At 43.7% G+C, this 12,794-nt stretch overlaps 7 protein-coding genes across 7 annotated transcripts; 3 read left to right on the top strand and 4 right to left on the bottom strand.

Annotated features, from left to right (window-relative positions):
- Window positions 1–142: 142 nt before the first annotated feature.
- On the bottom strand, window positions 143–1,026 carry TREMEDRAFT_68489 (uncharacterized protein; the record flags this gene model as incomplete). The annotated part of the gene is made up of 2 exons (XM_007004243.1): window positions 143–471; window positions 516–1,026. 2 exons carry the CDS (start codon window positions 1,024–1,026, stop codon window positions 143–145), a joined length of 840 nt encoding a protein of 279 aa, XP_007004305.1.
- A 304-nt stretch (window positions 1,027–1,330) lies between these two features.
- Window positions 1,331–1,942, bottom strand: TREMEDRAFT_30334 (uncharacterized protein; the record flags this gene model as incomplete). The annotated part of the gene is made up of 5 exons (XM_007003867.1): window positions 1,331–1,429; window positions 1,536–1,585; window positions 1,632–1,707; window positions 1,760–1,833; window positions 1,885–1,942. 5 exons carry the CDS (start codon window positions 1,940–1,942, stop codon window positions 1,331–1,333), a joined length of 357 nt encoding a protein of 118 aa, XP_007003929.1.
- A 534-nt stretch (window positions 1,943–2,476) lies between these two features.
- Window positions 2,477–4,041, top strand: TREMEDRAFT_68491 (uncharacterized protein; the record flags this gene model as incomplete). The annotated part of the gene is made up of 6 exons (XM_007004244.1): window positions 2,477–2,716; window positions 2,777–2,902; window positions 3,041–3,497; window positions 3,586–3,720; window positions 3,767–3,852; window positions 3,895–4,041. 6 exons carry the CDS (start codon window positions 2,477–2,479, stop codon window positions 4,039–4,041), a joined length of 1,191 nt encoding a protein of 396 aa, XP_007004306.1.
- Window positions 4,042–4,473: 432 nt separating this feature from the next.
- On the bottom strand, window positions 4,474–5,442 carry TREMEDRAFT_30245 (uncharacterized protein; the record flags this gene model as incomplete). The annotated part of the gene is made up of 5 exons (XM_007003849.1): window positions 4,474–4,659; window positions 4,708–4,880; window positions 4,927–5,096; window positions 5,148–5,242; window positions 5,293–5,442. 5 exons carry the CDS (start codon window positions 5,440–5,442, stop codon window positions 4,474–4,476), a joined length of 774 nt encoding a protein of 257 aa, XP_007003911.1.
- Window positions 5,443–6,983: 1,541 nt separating this feature from the next.
- TREMEDRAFT_68492 (uncharacterized protein) lies at window positions 6,984–9,414 on the top strand (the record flags this gene model as incomplete). Its single annotated transcript, XM_007004245.1, has 12 exons — window positions 6,984–7,164; window positions 7,508–7,630; window positions 7,678–7,716; window positions 7,764–7,840; window positions 7,962–8,044; window positions 8,100–8,219; window positions 8,263–8,475; window positions 8,522–8,640; window positions 8,689–8,964; window positions 9,093–9,173; window positions 9,220–9,257; window positions 9,304–9,414. 12 exons carry the CDS (start codon window positions 6,984–6,986, stop codon window positions 9,412–9,414), a joined length of 1,461 nt encoding a protein of 486 aa, XP_007004307.1.
- A 536-nt stretch (window positions 9,415–9,950) lies between these two features.
- TREMEDRAFT_29782 (uncharacterized protein) lies at window positions 9,951–10,945 on the top strand (the record flags this gene model as incomplete). The annotated part of the gene is made up of 4 exons (XM_007003794.1): window positions 9,951–10,130; window positions 10,178–10,204; window positions 10,328–10,475; window positions 10,785–10,945. 4 exons carry the CDS (start codon window positions 9,951–9,953, stop codon window positions 10,943–10,945), a joined length of 516 nt encoding a protein of 171 aa, XP_007003856.1.
- Window positions 10,946–11,114: 169 nt separating this feature from the next.
- On the bottom strand, window positions 11,115–12,791 carry TREMEDRAFT_30026 (uncharacterized protein; the record flags this gene model as incomplete). Its single annotated transcript, XM_007003819.1, has 5 exons — window positions 11,115–11,373; window positions 11,579–11,795; window positions 11,947–12,151; window positions 12,267–12,403; window positions 12,482–12,791. 5 exons carry the CDS (start codon window positions 12,789–12,791, stop codon window positions 11,115–11,117), a joined length of 1,128 nt encoding a protein of 375 aa, XP_007003881.1.
- Between the last annotated feature and the right edge of the window lie 3 nt (window positions 12,792–12,794).

The following is a 12,794-nucleotide window of genomic DNA, read 5'->3' on the forward strand; positions in this document are numbered from 1 at the left end:
TCTACAACCAGTACTGACTCTACCCGTGTAACAGCATCGACATGACAAGATACCCAAAAACTACATAATAGGATCAGACATTCGACCGATAGGACAGATCGACGGTCCGACAACGTTACCATAATCCCACCCTTGCCAAAATTCAAGCGCAGACATCCTCCACCCTCAAGTCCGTCACTAGCATATATCCTCCTCGATGCGCCATGAACGTTCCTTCAACCTTTGAATCCATAACTGCCGTTTGAGGAGAGATACCGCATCCCCAATAAGCAGGAATATCATCATCTTCCATATTCGTAGGTTGTCCCCAATCCGTCTTGTTGATATCGATCCCTAGAGCTTTGGTACCTTCATCACCCCAAAGCATAGGTTCACCATGAGCCAACGTATACTTTTTCGTAATTTCCTGAACCTGTTTCACTTTATCTGCTTTGAAAGGACGCATGGAAACTACCATTGCTCCTGAGAAGGCTAACCGTCAACGTTGTCTTTATGATGTGAAAGAAGATACTTACGACCCGCAGCATTCAATGGTATCTTACTTTTGTAAACGGAGACTACCGTACCCTGTTCTCTATGACGCATAGTGATTCCAGCATCGAGAAGGGCGTGTTCGAAAGAGTAAGAACAACCGATGAGAAAAGCGACGTAGGTGTCTTTTTCCCATTCTTCAAGTACATCCGTTTTGGTAGCTACAAGCTCTCCGTCTTTATAAACGCAATAGCCGGAAAGGTCGGTACGGATGTCACAATCCGCGGCGATATGGGAAGGTACAGTAGGATCACCTGGGGCTGTTTCGGCTACCAAAGGACATGATACAGGATTACGTTGACAGAAACGACGGAAATCATCGGCATAACGAGCGGGGACGATGAGTAAGTTACATTGAACGTAACCATGTCCGAGACCTCCAGTGTCGCCGATCAAATTGGCTCTGGCGAGTTTTCGAACTTCAGCTCCGGTAAGATGTGCTTTTGGATTTTTAAGGGTTGCGGTAGAAGAAGGGGTGTTGATTTCGATGGTCATTGTTGGATTTGGTGATTATGAAAGTTGGGGTGGTAATTTTCAGGTAGTAGACACGTTGTTGGGAGACGTCGTTGAGGATGAATATTTCCTCATCTTTAACGTCAGTAGTGTTATACGAATACGACTACGACTACGCAGGTTGAGAGACGACGGCCCAAGGAAAGGCACCAGATACGCCGGGTGTTCGGGATAGTTAGACCCTGACAGACGGAACCATGACTCCGGTAATGTATCGAAGACACTTTCGCAACTAATTCATCTCGCCTATGATCACTTAACAATCTACGACTACTATGTGATCTACTCAAAGCTGAGCAATGCACTCGATCTCAATTGCAGCACCGCCCCAAAGACGACCGGCCTGAGTGCAAGTACGTGCGGGTTTAGGAGTAGGTGTGAACTTCTGGATCAGCTACGATTCAATAGTTCAATCAGTCGAGGTGACAAAACTCACGGCCATGAAAGCGTTGTTGAACTCTGTGGGAATCCATCAGCATGTGATCGTCAACGAATGACATCAGTGACTCACCATCAAACTTTTCGATATCACCTATGAGGACTTTTGATCAATAATGTAGCCTTACGAAAGAGATGGAAATACGAACCATTGAACTTTACCACCTTTTCCAAACTCGAACCGCCAATTTCGAGAACGCTCTTGAGTTTGGTCAATGATTCGATCTAAACCACATCAGTTGAATCTTGACGACCAAAGGGGTGTTCCTTTGCGCACGGTAGCATCTGCCATTTCACCGAAACCGAGCTGACCACTACAGAACATGAGACCTGGAACTTTGACCGCCGGCGCTATTCAATGTCAACTTTTCCACCTACTCAAAAAACCAATGTTCGACATACAATTATGGGGTTTAAGAGGAAACTCTTTCGAAGAGACCGCGTCGATTTGGCTTGTCATTGTCAATACGAAAGTGAGAATAAGAGATGACTTGAGTCATTTCTTCAATGACGTCCTGAGGTTTTAACCAAGTTTCCTCGCTTTCCACGAAGCTTGACCATCGACCAAGTATACAAATCCGAGTTCCCGAGGGACAGGAACGAAAAGCTTATCATACAAATTCAACTTCGATCACCCGACTCCCCCGTACATCTCATGAAATCCTATTGGTCGTCATCCGGCAATAAGAGAGAACTACTCATGAATTTTCAATGGTTCAATGTCGACATTCGAATCATGCGCGACCTCGCTTTGACCCGCACAGAACTCGGGTACCGGGATCGTTTAGTCGTCTTTTCGACTTCTAAACCCGGCCAAACCCAAATGAGAACTACAGATCCCATAGATCCATCGGCTTCGTACTCGGGTAACAGGAAATGTTTTCCAACGTGGCTAGAGTAGAAGATATATAGATGGGACACCAGTCCGTTCCTCGTAAGCAAGTTCCTGCTAGAAACCAACAATTCTTTCTAACTCAACAAGTCAGATATCAATATGGCTGAACCATACGTTCCTCCTACACCTACCGAACCTCAACCACATGTTCCAACTTGGATCCCTCCACCTCCAACAGATGGAAAAGGAATAGAATTTGCTCAACTTCATACCATCGAGCTCAACCTATTGGAAGATCCTGATCCAGCTGTGGTTCAAAAACTCGTCGAAACAGCTAAAATCGCTATCAAGGAAGATGGGTTTTTGTATTTGACTAACTATGGTGTCAGTTTGGAACAAGTGAGTCAACCTTTTTGGTCCAATCAAGAATCATCAAGGATGGAGATTGACAAGTAATAGCTTCATCGACAATTTTCAATCGGACAATATACCTATGATCACATTACCGAGGAAGAAAAAGAAAGACTTAAATGGAACCCTCAAGGTGGATCTTATGCAGGATACAAAGCTCCATTTGGATGGAGGGTGAGCTAAATGTTTCGTCTCCTCCTTCGCATTCCATCACTACCCTTGCAACATAAATTCATCATGCCTCACATTTCGGAGAAGATTACGACAAAGGAATACGATACTTTCAGTGTAACATGAGCTAATCCATGTCAGCGTGAAAAGGGAGCTCCAGACGGTATTGAACAATTTAACTTTTACAAACAACAATTTGCCGATTTGAATCTCGTCCCTTCATGTCTTCATCCTTTCATGGAAGAAATCTCAGCTTTTGTTCAATACCTTACGACTTCCGTCAATCGTAGATTACTCAAATTATTTTCTTTGGTATTGGAACTTCCTCCTGATTGGTTATACGAAAACATTCAAAGTAAAGGAGGTATAGTAGCTGATAGTTATTTCCGTCATGCTTTATTCCGTCCTTTGACAGAAGATATAAAATCTGTTGGTGGTGGTGCTTTAAGGATGAACGGTCATACGGATTATGGTACTACTACATTATTATTTTCTGTACCTGTTTCTTCACTTCAGATTTGGGGTAGGGATAATAAATGGCGTTATGTAGGATATAACCCAGGAGCTTTGGTCATTAATATTGGGGAAACTCTCGAGAGTGAGTTGACGTCCTTTTTCATATTTTTACACATTTTATTCCATTCAAATTAGGTATACCTAACATTAGGAGGAGCTGACATATGTAGTCATTTCTGGTGGTCATTTTAAAGCTACTCGTCATAGGGTCGTTGAACCTCCTGAAGATCAACGTACTTTTGAACGTCTTTCTCTTGTACTTTTTAACGCATCTGAAAGTGATATGCGTGTCCAACCTGCTTATGGTATGTTTCATCATATTACATTACGAACAATATGCTAATTGTTAAGTATCTCCTTTGATCCAACGTGAAGGTTGTATCGAGGAACAAGGAGTATATAAAGAATTCAAAGCTTTAATGGATAAAGGTTTCCCTGTATGTTCATTGGTACAGGTTGTGACATTCGCTAACCTACAGGTCCCCACTAATAGGGAATGGCGTGAGAGTCAGATAGCCAGTATTAGACAAGTCGCCGATAATCCCAAAATGAAGATTGTCTTGGTGAACGGGGTGGAGATGTCTGAACAGATGTATCACGGCGTCAAAGTTTTACTCCCTGTGTAGATAGAATTTTAGCTTCTTCTTTTGAATATGCACCGTATTGAGCTTCTCCACTTGGATACAGAACTAATACATTCCACATATCTTTTTGGAAATCTAATATATACTTAGAGGATTACAACAGTATTATCACACTTATTCTAGTTGAAACTCAGGACCAAAAATCTCGAATGGATCACTTAACACGGGTGGATCGACAGGACGAAGAACTTTCAACATCTCTACGAGATTTTGTCTTCCTTGACGGAATTGAGAATTGGTAGTTTCTACATCTGCCCAAGAAGCAAGAACAGCAATACCTCTATCTAACCATTCTAGAGTCGAAAGAGATTCAGTTTCGTCATAAGTCTTGACTCGGATCAAAGTGCAACATGCTGTCTGTCAATCACTGACTAAATAACCGTTTCGATACATTTTTAGGGAAATCAAAAACGATTACTCACCTACGGCGTAAGGTATAAAAGACAAAGTATCAATATAAAATTGACCTGATCCTTCTGCCCAGATTATGACCTCTTGAGAACGTCGGATGAGATCTTGTTTTCGACGCTGAGGTGGTCGAAAGGTTATATGAGAGGGTATTGGTCTAATCGGCCAAATCAACGATTGATAAAATGTGAACTATCATATCATTTTCATTTCCACTCGTCAGAAAGAAGGTATTCTTACCATGACAGTGACAACAAGAGCATTGAGGACTTGAGAAGCTTCAGTGAGACAACGAAGATCGTATCGCCAATTAGTTGGTAAAGCTTCTAACCACGTTTCGAAATTATTTTGCCATAACAGAAGAGATACGTCGTCTGCTCTTTCAAGCCAAGATGGGGTACAGACCAAATTACCTTTCATTTCAGTTAGATGACTTGAGTGGAAGATGAATAAATTTACAAGCTTTGCCTAGGAATTCGCTTAGCCGAGTTAACTCGCAGAACAGTTGGAAAGATGGGACGACCGTGGAGGATTGAGCGGGGTCAATATGATCAGGATATGGGAATGGTGGTGGAGCATCAGCATCGGCGAGATTGATAGTGTGTGGTTGGCCAAGTCTGAGTGAGAGCCTGTAAGAGATAATCAGCAAGACCTTTTGAAGAGTATAAGAGACAACACACCATCGGTCCGCAAAGACACATGCACCCCATACACGTTGACGACGATGTCGTTGAGGTCTAGGAACGACTTTTGAGGATACAGCACGATGTAGACCCTGTCATATCAGTCTTGAGGCACTCTTACTTACCACTCAAGATCACATACCAGCTCTAAAGCCATACGTAAACCCGTTCCAATCCGTCTCCAAGCCATACTTTCCGCACCTCGAGCATCCCAAGCGTGCAGCTCATCCGCAAGACTGAGCAAGATGAGAACTTGAACGTTTGACAAAGTCGGAGAAGATATCCGACTCATTTCCGGACCTGTCAAAAGACCTTGGACAGTGTTTAAGACTGACTTTCGTATATTTGGAGGAACATCTCTTGATAATGAAGGTATAGCACATAAGATAAGACGGATAACACGAGGTATAGCTGAAGGTGGTGCAGAATCAGGGTTATGAACGGACCAAATTCGAAAGTAATCTTCTTGAGGACCTTGTGGACCAAGACTACATGTCAATATGTAAGTGATTGTATTACGATTATGTAAAAGCTTACCTTTCGGTAACTGTGACTACTGGGAAGAATGGAATGATATGCAGTCGGCCTTTCAATAACACTAAAGATGGTAAGCTCGACATGGACAACAAGGAGGAGGACACAAAATATTGGGGAAAACTTACAATCGTCCAAGATGGTTTGTGCCCCAATCTTATCTGCTAGTTTCGCAGATGCTTTTCCAAACGTGCAAGCTGAAGTACCACCATGGGCGGGATCGATAGGCACCATACGTCCAACCAGACAACCGGATTCTGGTTCTCCCTCACGGAAAGCATCACGATATAAATCATGTTCATGATCTAATTCTGAAAGTCGTCGTTTCCATGATTTTTGATAACAATGAGCGAAAACGAGATTCACCAAACTTGATCGGCCTGAGAAATATCAGTTGGAAGAAAGGATTTGATAGATCGTCTTGATGTTCTTACCCAGATAACCCGGTTCCACTCCTTGAGCTAGATCCTCTGCTTCTTCTGTGGTGTGTCTACGGGCCTTCCGAGGTCTGTCATCCTACCCATGTCAGTAACAAGTGTCCAAGTCCCGCGTCCTATCATCATCTCTCATTTATGAAATCAAAACTGAAATCGCCATGCCGCCGGTAGTCGGAGAGTATGGTATTGATGGTGATGGCGATGGTGATGGTGATGAGGTTGCTGATGAAAATACCTTTGGTGCAGGTGCGTTTCTCTCACATGAGATTCCATAAGTTGCACAATGAACACAAACTTGATTAACACCATCATAATCGCATCTTTCAAAAGTCAACTTCTTTCTGCCTCGACTTGGACACAATCAACACCCCATGACGATGACATACCGTATACGTTGTTGTCGACAGTTATCGCAAGCCCTCTGTGTTCGGCGCCGTTTCACCGGGGGTTGTTCCGTCATTCCTTTGCTTCCTTTTGCGACCAATGTCAAGTGTTGTATTTCAAGTCAAGGTATAAAGTCGATAAGATGATTATGTTCCCATGCACCCGACCGGTTTATATCTCTCTCACGCCGAATATCTCAGACCCTTGATTCATTGATAACAATTGCGGGGTGCCTGAAGGAACACGACGTTCTCCTTCGTTCTTATGACTTTTGTCTCTGCTCTGAAGCCTCTTCCTGTTTGACCATTCGAGTCGGCTTTGAACCCGTCCTCTCTCCCGAAATCCCGTGAATGGTTTCGTTTCTACCTTATCACCATTCGTCCATTCTACATCCTTCCGTATAAATGTCCAACTATCATTGGACCATGTATCAAGTAACGATCGTCCCCTTGGTAAATCATCTAGCAACGTCTTGGAAATGTCTCTCTCTCAACACATCCCCACAGAGTCTTCCGAGAAGGTAGACGAGTATGGGACTCACGAGAAACAACTCACTCATGAGGTCTTAGAGGTAGACGATTGGACTGCAGAAGATGAAGTTTTGGCAAAGAGAGGTCTCAGACGTGTGGATCTGTCAGTGATCGTCACCTTCGCTGTGAGTTCTTGTCACATACACCGGAGAACCTGATCACTGATACCACTTAGATCGTCTACATGATGTCTTTCCTCGGTACGCAGTCCTATCAATCTCACTCATTGAACTCCATCAAGCACTCTCTATATCACCTTCGTAGCACAGTACTTCTTTCTTTTCTGGTGGACACCTGTCTCGTATTTCCGCTACAGCCTCCCTTATCCTTCTCACCCCAGTCTTCCGATGTACAATTGCTATCCCCTTGCATTTATCCTCCTGGAACTCTAGCCCTGCTCTACAGGTCGAACTCGGATAGACCTCTTCTGTTCGATTTCGAGTCACTGAATGATTATGGCTGACATACGCAGATCGGTCCAACATCGGTAACGCCAACTTGACCGGTTTCAGCACCGACCTCGGTCTCGTGGGCAACCAATATGGTGCTGCGGTCTCTGTGGTCTACTCGACTTATGTCTTCTTCGAACCAACTGGTAGGTCCCTTGTGCACCTATATGATGTTTGCTGACCGTTCTTCCAGCTTCCGTCCTGGTCAAGATTGTCACGCCGAAGGTCATGAGTCAGTCAACTTTCCTTCATCGACAGATCCATTTGCTCACCTCTCAGTCACCTTCTGCACTCTAGCTTGGGCTGTTATCACTATCGGAAGTGCGTTTATCAAAAACTACGATCAGCTATTGGCAGTGAGTTTTGCACTTCCCCGCACTGTCATCTCCTTTCCACTTCCCTGTCGATTTCCTTTCCACACCTCCCCCCTTACTCCCCCCTACCCTTCCGATCTTTCTCATACATGCTGACCAACAGGTTCGTATTCTTCTGGGGATCTTTGAGGCGGGGATGATTCCGACGATCAATCTGTTCTTATCTATGACCTATAACAGAGACGAGTGAGTGGTCGAGAACCGGACGCACGGAAGCGTTATTTCAGCTGATTTCTATCAGATACGTCACTCGGCAGATTTTTATCTACTTTGCCAACTGTATGTCAGGAGCATTCGGTGGTCTACTAGCGTACGGACTCAGTCAGATTCACGCCAGTGGGTTGCATGGCTGGCAATGGATGTAAGAGATTGATCGCTGGAATCATCCATGCTGACATCCCGAGGTATCTAGTTGAAGGTCTTATCTCAATCTGCCTCGTCCCCCTCGCTTGGTTCATGATCCCCAATGAGGCTACCCAATGTCGGTTCCTCAAACCAGCGGAAAGAGCAGCGATGGAAAAACGAAGAATTCGTAATAGACGAATTTACGATGAGAGGGATAAGTTCACCTGGGGAGCGCTCTTAGCCGCCGTCAAAGATTTCCGAGTTTATTTCATGTGAGATGCCCTTGCTTATCATCATGACTCGAAGCTGATGAGATAGGTGTATTTCTCAATTCGGTATGCTCTGTACCGTATACAGTTTAACTACTTTTATGCCATCCATCGTGGCGGGTTTAGGGTTCACGACCCGTGTTCAAGCTCAACTCCTAACTGTTCCAGGTATGTCTTTCCACAGTTGGTCAATCGCTAACTCTAACTTATGCACAGTCTATGTCATTGCCGCTGTCGGTTTCGCCATCGCTGGATTCTTTTCTGATCGATACAAGATCCGAAGTCCCTTCATCCTCGCTAGTAACATTTGTAACTTGATCGGATTCATCATGCTTGCTGCTTCGGATAGAGTAGGGGTTCGTTACGCGGGTTGTTTCATCGGTTGTATAGGTCTCTATGCCGGAGGGACTCTCAACAACATGTGGTGTGCGGACAACTTTGGTCCTCATTACAAACGTGCTTTGTCAATGGGTATGATGCAATTTATCGGAAGTGAGTGATCTTTTCTCTCTTGTTGGCCCCACGTATTCTCACTTGATCCAGTTATCAATTCCACGCTAAAGTTCTGTCACTTTCCGGATCCTTCAACCACTGTGACTTGAGCATTTGGCTGAATTTAGATACTGCCGGTGCTATCATCGGTTTCATATTTACAACTCAAACCGCCCCACGTTATCTTAAAGGTCTTCATTTCGACGTCGGTAAGTTTCCGCTATCATATATTGTTGATAAAGTCTGATCACAAAGGAATGACATGCGTTTCTTTCCTTTGCACATGTACCAATGTGAGTCAATATCTTTTGTAATATACAAATTTCTGATATGAAACAGGCTCTTTATGCTCGTCATATGAACAAAAAGAAACGTGAAATGATAGCTGCTGGAGCACCGGATGATCCTTCTTTAGGAGACAAGAATCCTCATTATCTTTGGTTCATGTGAGAGAAAACATCTAGGATCGAGGGGTCTGATCTTGGATTCTGGGGGGATAGCGAGGCTTCGTGAGGGTGTTTTCATTCTGTTATTTGGTCATTTAGATGTGTTTTATGTTACATGTTACATGCTACTCTAGTCTACTCTACTCTACTATATGCTTCAAACATGAATTGGGCGAAGAAGGAGTACGATATATGTTCAATACGCACGCATAGTCCAATATGATCAATGCCACGTCACAAATTGTGATGACGTCGGATAATAGTGACCATCGTCCGTGAGCAAAGCAACTGACCTAAGTACATTACATCATTACATGGTACGAACTCGATAGACGAAATGTCAGCTTGTAGAAAGTTTGTCCAAACTGTATGTCATCTGTTCATTCTTGATGATATACAGTATAACTCGAATCAAGCTGATAGATAGTGTTGGCAATATACCATCTCGAAAGGCGGAGCGGATCATAATGTCCTATCTAACGTTCGTCTCTTTCCCCCGTGTTAGCTGCTCATGCTGTCCAAATCTTTTAAGAAACCACCATGCCATCAAATGAAATTGAGACAAAGAATCATCGGGATTTCTCAGAAGATCTTAAGATACGAGAGATTCGAAGTACATCCTACTCAGTTACTGATGATCAGCTTGAAATCCTTTCCGCTCGTCCTGGTTATCTGAAAGCTTCTCTTTTAGTTGAAAAACGTCATTTGAATAATCATAAAGTCATTCTTTCCTCGTCATCATCATGATACTATGCTAAATAAATCAGACAGTTCATGGTGGTGTATTACTATCCGTACGTTTCCTTTTTCGAAATCATCATTATCATGAGTCACTTAGTCTTCATTTCTAATCACTACAGTACAGTACATATTTGTTATCGGAAAAAAAAGGAGAGATGTTGAGCTGAGTATAAAAGTTAACAGATACGATAACTTCACTTTGTTTATCAACTCATGGTATCCCCGCTCCGACAGGTGTGAGCGTTAATGTTTCTTGTGAATTCGTTCGACCCGCAGGGAAAGAAGGTGATATTATTATTTGTTCTAGTGAAGTTGTCAGATTAGGTTAGTTCTTCTTGCCTTTTCATAACTTACTTCAATCAGCCTTTGCATAGATGGAATCACTACGGTTGAGCATACGAGTGATTTTCATGTTCTTGTTCGATGGATGGAGATGATTTGGCGATGGATGGAGATGATTTGGAAACATAATGTGAATGAAGCAGATGGAATTTACAATCTTTTCAATCTGACGACAATGATCAAGTGAGGTCTCAGTAGGAATGTACGAGTACGAGTACGAGTACTTGGAGTTGGAGTTGGGAAAGTGTACTCCAAGATCAGATGTGAGAATATTCGTCATACTGATTTCAGGACGAACAATGGCATATACACGAATCAACTTTTTGGATTCTCAAGAGAGGATAGTAGCTTTTGGTTCACATACCAAACATATGGGTAATAATATACCTACCACTTCTTTTTCCTCTGACGGGGAACACGAAGTTCCCCTACCCTCCAAAGCGAAATTATAACTTTCAACCCTCTTCCTCTTTTCCTCACTCCATGACAGCCTCAAATCTCCAAGTCTTATATACCATCAATCATCACGTCGGTTCACAACCCATTCTTGGACGTGGATCCCCTAACGGTGAAGAGATGGAAAAAGAAGTATAGGAACCCCCCAAATCACATGCATATAATCTAGACACGTGATAACCATCCCATCCACAGTATTTGAGAAACAGCCATTATGAATAAAAATTGTACTCTTCGTGCTCTCTGAGCGTGAGAGAGGGTATGTGATGTTGACGGGGAGATACCGGATGAAGTATCGGGTAAAAGAACGTATCGGAGGGAACGGATGAGGAAGAAGGCGTTTGCACCGAATAGATAGATGAAGACTGCTCCGGTGGTCAGAGTTCCAAGGTTTAACATACTGGCAAGGACGGTGATGATGATTCTATAATCAGTTTTGTATCCCTGCACATGTTATCCCCTAACAGGTCCTCCTCTGCATGCCATGAGGTTGCAGGTGAAGATAGGAAACAGACGAATCTGTGTCAATCACCATAGAGGGCAGGGGAGGGGAGGTTGTTGGCTGGCGATATGGCAATACGTGTGAGATGATATGGAGTAGCTCGTGTGTACGGTGCAATTCGACTCACCCGACAAATTTGTAACCTCCATACCCAATCAATTCAACTCCACTGGCCCCGCTACCCCGTACATCAAGTAGGTAACAACCCAACTTGATCGCGCAGAATTCCGCAATGACAACAGCGAGAGCTTTAGAGAAACTCAATCCTAAAACTTCTGGGTGAAACCGCGCTTGAAGGCCGGAAGCGAGGGCGGAGAGTAAAGTATAGGTTACCAGTGCCATAGCTGAGGTGAGCTGGTAAACGACGTCGCTCGGTGAATTACAACAACCAAAAGTCTTCCTTACGGAGATCTGGGAAGCCAAGCAGACAATCCAAGCGGTACTTATGGAGAGAGAGAAGGGTAGGAATGGCAAAATAAGTGAGAGTCTACTCACTAGGTATATATAAATCAGGAGCGTTTATATCATCTCTTGGTGCTTGCCATCCATCCACAGCTCCATTCTCTGATAATCGTTTTACTTGTCTAGCCCAGGGTTTATGTCTCCATGGAAAGAGAATTAATCGAAGTTTGTTAAGCACATAAGAGTTGGTCACTGCGAAAGAAGTCTTGATCAATGTTAAAGGTAAATAACGAGTGAACTGAATATCAGCTTTTGTCTCTCAAACCTTCTCCTACTTATACGACTTTATAGTGGAATAGGGTCAACAATCGAGTTAAAGTGTTGTCAACAATTGTACAAACACTAAAACTCACATTCTTCTCGACATAATCTTGACCCGCAGCAACAGCACTTTTACCAAATTGTACACCCATTTGAGCTGTAGCATCATTCATTCCACCCCAGCCAAATCCCATTCCACCATTTCCCATATTTCCCATATTTGCCATTCCTCCACCCATACCCATATTGTTCATTCCAGTCGTACCCATACTACCCATATTTCCCATACTTTGATACCCCTGTACACCTGTGATACCCACAGGTGTGGCACCTCCAAACGTCTGTCTATTCTGTAATCCTGGTCCACCATACGTATTCATACTACTGGAAGATGAGGTATCAGGCGTAACAGTACCTACAGCACCCACGGGAGGGGAGGAATAACGGACATAGTCGCCGTCTTGTGATATACGTGGTGGTTGGGAATAAGGTGATGAGTCTGGGGAGAGAGCAGGGGTGCCAGGTGGTTCAGGTGGTGGATAAGCTGGATGAGTGGGTTTCGGATGTTGGAGTGGTGGTGGGGATCGAGAAGAAGGTAGGTAAGGGGGAACTGACATGTT

The sequence above is a fragment of the Tremella mesenterica genome (assembly GCF_000271645.1).
Source record: "Tremella mesenterica DSM 1558 unplaced genomic scaffold TREMEscaffold_4, whole genome shotgun sequence".
NCBI classification, from domain to species: domain Eukaryota; kingdom Fungi; phylum Basidiomycota; class Tremellomycetes; order Tremellales; family Tremellaceae; genus Tremella; species Tremella mesenterica.